General features: G+C 41.2%; 1 protein-coding gene across 1 annotated transcript in view; it reads left to right on the top strand.

Moving 5' to 3' along the window:
* The first annotated feature begins 293 nt into the window (after positions 1-293).
* The window catches only part of LOC139151307 (uncharacterized), a 5,192-nt gene continuing 191 nt past the window's right edge, over positions 294-5,294 (top strand). The window contains exons 1-5 of the mRNA XM_070723990.1: positions 294-1,031; positions 1,201-1,244; positions 1,378-1,443; positions 3,286-3,346; positions 3,500-5,294. The exon at positions 3,500-5,294 is cut by the window's right edge and continues 191 nt beyond it. Of these exons, the coding sequence (XP_070580091.1) occupies positions 828-1,031; positions 1,201-1,244; positions 1,378-1,443; positions 3,286-3,346; positions 3,500-4,330 (1,206 nt within the window). The 5' untranslated portion in view covers positions 294-827 and the 3' untranslated portion in view covers positions 4,331-5,294. The remainder of the gene's footprint in view (positions 1,032-1,200; positions 1,245-1,377; positions 1,444-3,285; positions 3,347-3,499) is intronic.

Genomic DNA, 5,294 nt, shown 5'->3' with positions numbered 1-5,294 from the left:
CTGGACCCTTGTTTCGTAATTAGCTGAGAAAAAATTAAATAAATAGTTCCGCATATACATATGTCACTACCGCCATATCGAGTAGGTGTCTTGCACTTTAGGTATACTTCAACTCGTCGTCCGACAGGCATTGTGATTAACTTACAACAATTTTCATCACAAGACAAAGGATGTTATTTATTCATTAATTTTGGCGATACAGACGATCCCCCGATATTAACTGTACACTAACGACAGATGGATCCAAGTTTATCCTATTTGCCCAAGAACTATCACAGCGATTATTATATTAGATACGTTTTCCCCCTTTGCAGAAGGTTCTGGAAGCGCCCGTTGAGGCATTAAGGCCATGTATCGTGTGTCGACTAGATGATATACCTTGGTATACACAGGACAGTGTCTTCTGCGCTGAATGAAATGAATTATTAAACACATCTTAGTAATTCGCGAAACGCGTGATGTGAAATACATCGACGGAGCCCCGGCAAATATTTGTAGAAGACAGTGTCGCGTTCTTTTGTTTGGATTTTGCGTGGCACTGGCGCTCCACCGATCTCTGTTGACTTTCTCATTAAAATAATAATACGTTGAAACGTCATTTTTAACTTAGAAATTTACAAAAAAAGGGAGGGGGTCCAATCAACGGCTCTTATTCTAAGCCCTGACTATAGACCGAACCTGTTTGTAACAAAGAAAGCGATGGTTAAGTAGCCTATGCGACATGAGCAACAATACACTACGCGTCATGGCCTAAATGCATATTATGGTCTACCTACGTCACCCGGGTATTAATAGCCTAGTGCGTATTACTTTACAAGTAACGCTGTATGTACGCATCGTCAGTTAGGAGATCGTGTGTGTTGGGAGAGGGCCGCTATAGTGTGTGGTCGTCGCTACCATCATTGTGTACCTGCTACACGCGACGCTGTACATACATACATACAGACAGACACGGAGCCATGGAATTCAACAACGCTGTTTGTCAGGAGGTGTACGAGGCGGAAAGGTTGCTCAAGAAGCGATCGCGAAAGGTACGTGTACTGCGCACTTTACACGGAGTGCGGAATTTTTCGTGCCAGACGAGAAAAAAAAAAACGTGGCGGTCGCGGCCGAGCACTGTCGCTGGCGCGCTGAGACTGTGAGAGATTTTTTGTCAACAAGCCTATTAACGCGTTGTGTTTTGTTCGTCTGTTCTTTCAGGGTATGGTCGAGTATCTGGTTAAATGGAAAGGCTGGACCGCTAAGTAAGTAACGGTTTACATATGTGCTATCATTTCCAATCCCTTGTCGTGCAATTTCTTATTTTCCCGATTTTCTTCAAAAATTTATATTTTGGTCACCCACTGAACTACTTTCTCAAAATTATTGATTATCCAGATATAATACATGGGAACCAGAAGAGAATATTTTGGATCCGAAGCTTGTGGAGCAATTTATTCGACGGTATGTGGGCTCTCATACATTATTTTCTTGACAATGTTTAAACGCTGCGGAGCGATTACAGAAATGGCGCAATGGAAATTACTGCATTAAGGCCGCGTTCAAAAAAAATGGTGAGGGGGGGGCTGGAGGAATCGCGATTGAAATCTTATTTTTTTTCAGATCCCCCCCCTCAATACCCTCAAAAATTTTCAAGTCCCCCCCCTCAATACCCTCAAAAATTTTCAAGTCCCCCCCCAAATTACCATATAGCCGCATATTTATTAGGAATGCACGCAGAGTAAAAAAAAACCATGTAATGTGTCGTTCTGCACGCAAATGTTCAACACTACATCTTATCAGCAGGTTGTAGAGCCATATACCTAGGGCAAGTTTTTAAATTGATTCATTTTTAAATGCATCAGTGAACTTTTTGGATTTCTCAGTCTAAGCCGCTTTGAGTTTATCCAACTCTGGCCAGTTCAATGGCACCAGCTGAAAAGCACACAAAATGACAATCATGAGAGAGTATGAAAATTGTGTATTCCTAGCTACGTTTAACCAAATTGTGAAAAAATGAGCACAGTGACCTACCGAATTTTTTTTTCAAAAGTACAAGACATATACAACTTAGATGCCACTTATAAAATTTTTTACAAAATTGACAATATTGGAAGGTTAAAATATTCCAGGAAATTAATGTTTTAATCTCAGAAATTTTGGGTGTAATAATGGCAAATTTGATAACAAATAAAACATTCCATTAATCACACATTTTTCTATTTAAATTACAGTCTTTACTGTTCAGAAGTTTTACTTTTGTGTTATTGGTACAATGAGATGTGAAAATTTCATTCACTGCATGAACTTGAAATGAATGGTTTTATATATTGATTTTAAGTGATTTTAGAAAAACTGGCTTTTCATCGTGCATTTGTATAAGATCAAGTATGGTGACCCCATCTTTTTTTTCTAATATTTGCTTGTTCTCATATGCCAGAATTCAAAATTCATGGTAACTGTTAGTCCCCTAGTCTTCTATGTGTTGCTCTCTGGCTGGATCTTGTGTAATTGTTTCACTGTCAATTGAGTGTCCTAGGACCGAAACTCTTCTTAAACTACATCAGAGTCAGAGCTACATGTATCACTGTCACTGCCAGTATGTAGTAGCAGGGCAGTAGTTGTATTAACTTTTCATTTGACAATATTTTTGTTCAGTTTATACAATTGTGTTCTTGTTCTACTCCCTACAGAATGTTGAGCTATCCAGTATTCATCTTGCCAACACAGCCTACGTGTACCGTGCATTTGCATCATTCAATTATCACCAATATTTAGACAAACGGGCTTTGTTGACCAACTGAATATTGTGTTTTTCAGAAGCATGCTGTAGAAAGACACCAAGAAACTATGTTTGATACATTGCATAGAAATATTGAACAAATTATCAACAGTTGTAGCTCCTACCCCATTACAAGGCCAACTTGTTCTGTGAAAATTTAATGGCATTCATACATTTTTAGACTTTTTCGAGATTAAAGACATAAAATATGACAAAACAGTTCTAGATTTTGTTTAATTATTACTAACATTAGAACCATTGGACGACATCAAAATGTTGGGAGTCAAAATATTTTCAGGTCCCCCCCCTAAAGGCAGAGCAAAACTTTCAAGTCCCCCCCCCCTCGACTACCCCAAAAATTTTCGAATCCCCCCCTTAATTCCTCCAGCCCCCCCCCCCTCACCACTTTTTTTGAACGCGGCCTAACATCGATATTCGTCACACACACGTTGCATCATTGCCCACGCTGTACAAACACACCGCTGTTAGTGAATCGATTTGTATTGAATCTCTCGTTCCCATAGGTGCAGGAGGAGGGAGGCACGTGAGGCCAAACTGCGCAAGCGGAGGTTCGAAATAATGGGGGTAAGTACCCTACGATGTCTCAATATACGATCTAATGGCTATTTTTTTCGAAGTATGAAAAACGCTTGTTTGGGTCGCTCTTAATAAGACAGGCGCCGCGCACGTCAGAACTTATGAATACTAATGTCATCTTCCCCGCTTTTGCGCCCATAGGATTTTAAAACGAAGAAAACGCCGTTAGTGACGAAGTTAAACAGCTTGGACTGTCATAATACTGAAAAGAGCGTGAGAAAATCAGAGAAGAGCGGCAGTTGCCATGGAAACGATTTTGATAACGCGGAAAACGTACGTAAAATCGGTTCAAATCAGTCAGTGCTCGACAGCTTGGAGGTCGACGGCAAAGGTAAACAGGATTACGTGAACGAAGCAGACGACAAAGTCGATGACCCACAAATTGAGGGCGGGAAACTGGTTGATGTTTGCATGGTCGCCAAGAAGCCGACCTTGTGGTGTCCCTACAAACTGAGTGACGAGAACTGCAACGAGATTACTACACTGGACAAGATGTCATCCGACACTGAAGAGTACAGTGGGGTTTACACGATGACCGTGGCGGAAAATACAACGGAAAGAAACCCGTTCGGTTCTGCAAGGACACCGCCATCTTCGACAGACAACCGACAACCCGTTGTCGCCATGGGCTTTGAGACTGCATCGTCAACAGAAAAGGCATCAGCAAAGAAAGGAGACCGTGAAAACGATTTGTGTTTTGACCGACAAGTTGAGAGTCCGTTTTCTGACGCCTGTGTTCCAAAAGAAATGCCCATTTGCGCCCGGGAAAGACAGTTCAACGGCTACTCGACAATCGTCCAGCAAAACGGTAGTCATCATCACCACCACTACCAACATCATCACCCGCTGGCGTTGACACCATCGGATATTTGGCGAACATCGCCGCCTGGAATGATACTCACAACTGCAGTCACGTCCAACAATATCACGGTGACTATTCAAGAGAGCTTGGTGCGAGGCGGATTCTTCTAACAGCGTAAATAGTTCAGGACTAATTCAGTCATCCGCGCAACGACCTTGGTTGACCTCGGAACATTGCGAAGGCGTCGTTCTGCCCGTTCCCATTGGCAGAGCGTGTGAGACAAAAATGGGTTGAAAGCAAGTGGAAAAATGCGCCTTAGAGAAGCACGGTATTTCTGGATACTATATAGCGAGAGCGACGACGTTTGAACGTTGTTGTGGGCGAATCAGCGATGATACAGTTTGACAGTAAAATGGGTCGACAATCAACTGCGATCTGGCAGCCATTGATTACTCCCGACAGTTATCACGGAATATGCATCACATCAAAGTTGAGGTCATTAGATAGACAGTTTTTGATTGGTTTTAAACACAGACTTTTTTTCTGAAACGTGACTCAGAGCCAAGTGAGAAATTATATCTCTAGAAATTGAAGTCAAGACATCGTCTGCATCTCACAAAACAAAGTTAGATCACAATTAACTTTCACGGTTTTTGTCAGGCGTGTCTATCATGATAAGCCATAGGGCATTTTGTGAATGTGTAGATATTACATAGATCGTTGAGTTCCGTGTTTGTATTGTTTTGTTGGAGTTTTTCAGCCTTTAGTTTCGCAAGTCAAAGGCTCACACTTAAACTGTGACAACAAATATTTTGTTTCCCCACTTATAACATTGCTGCAATCTTTTGTTCGTTATTGCTCGTGGAATTTGTTAATGTAATCAATAACCTTCTAGTGTAGGGCTAGTGAACTTGAATATAGCATTCGGGATAAAAATAGAATCATCCAATCGTTGGGGAAAAAACGTGAATCGCAATACAAGTATTTACAACAAAAACCCATTCGACGCCGTGACCATCAGAAGCTAAGAATTTGTCATTCTGAGCGAAGCTTCTTCGAATTTTACGAATTACCTGTGTCTGTAAGGCGCCTAGCATTTATCATCTAACATTAAGTATTTTACAAAATCGAAAA

This window comes from Ptychodera flava, chromosome 15 (genome assembly GCF_041260155.1).
Source record: "Ptychodera flava strain L36383 chromosome 15, AS_Pfla_20210202, whole genome shotgun sequence".
NCBI classification, from domain to species: domain Eukaryota; kingdom Metazoa; phylum Hemichordata; class Enteropneusta; family Ptychoderidae; genus Ptychodera; species Ptychodera flava.
Note: the sequence above shows the minus strand (reverse complement) of the source record. Positions and strands in the feature narration are given on the sequence as shown.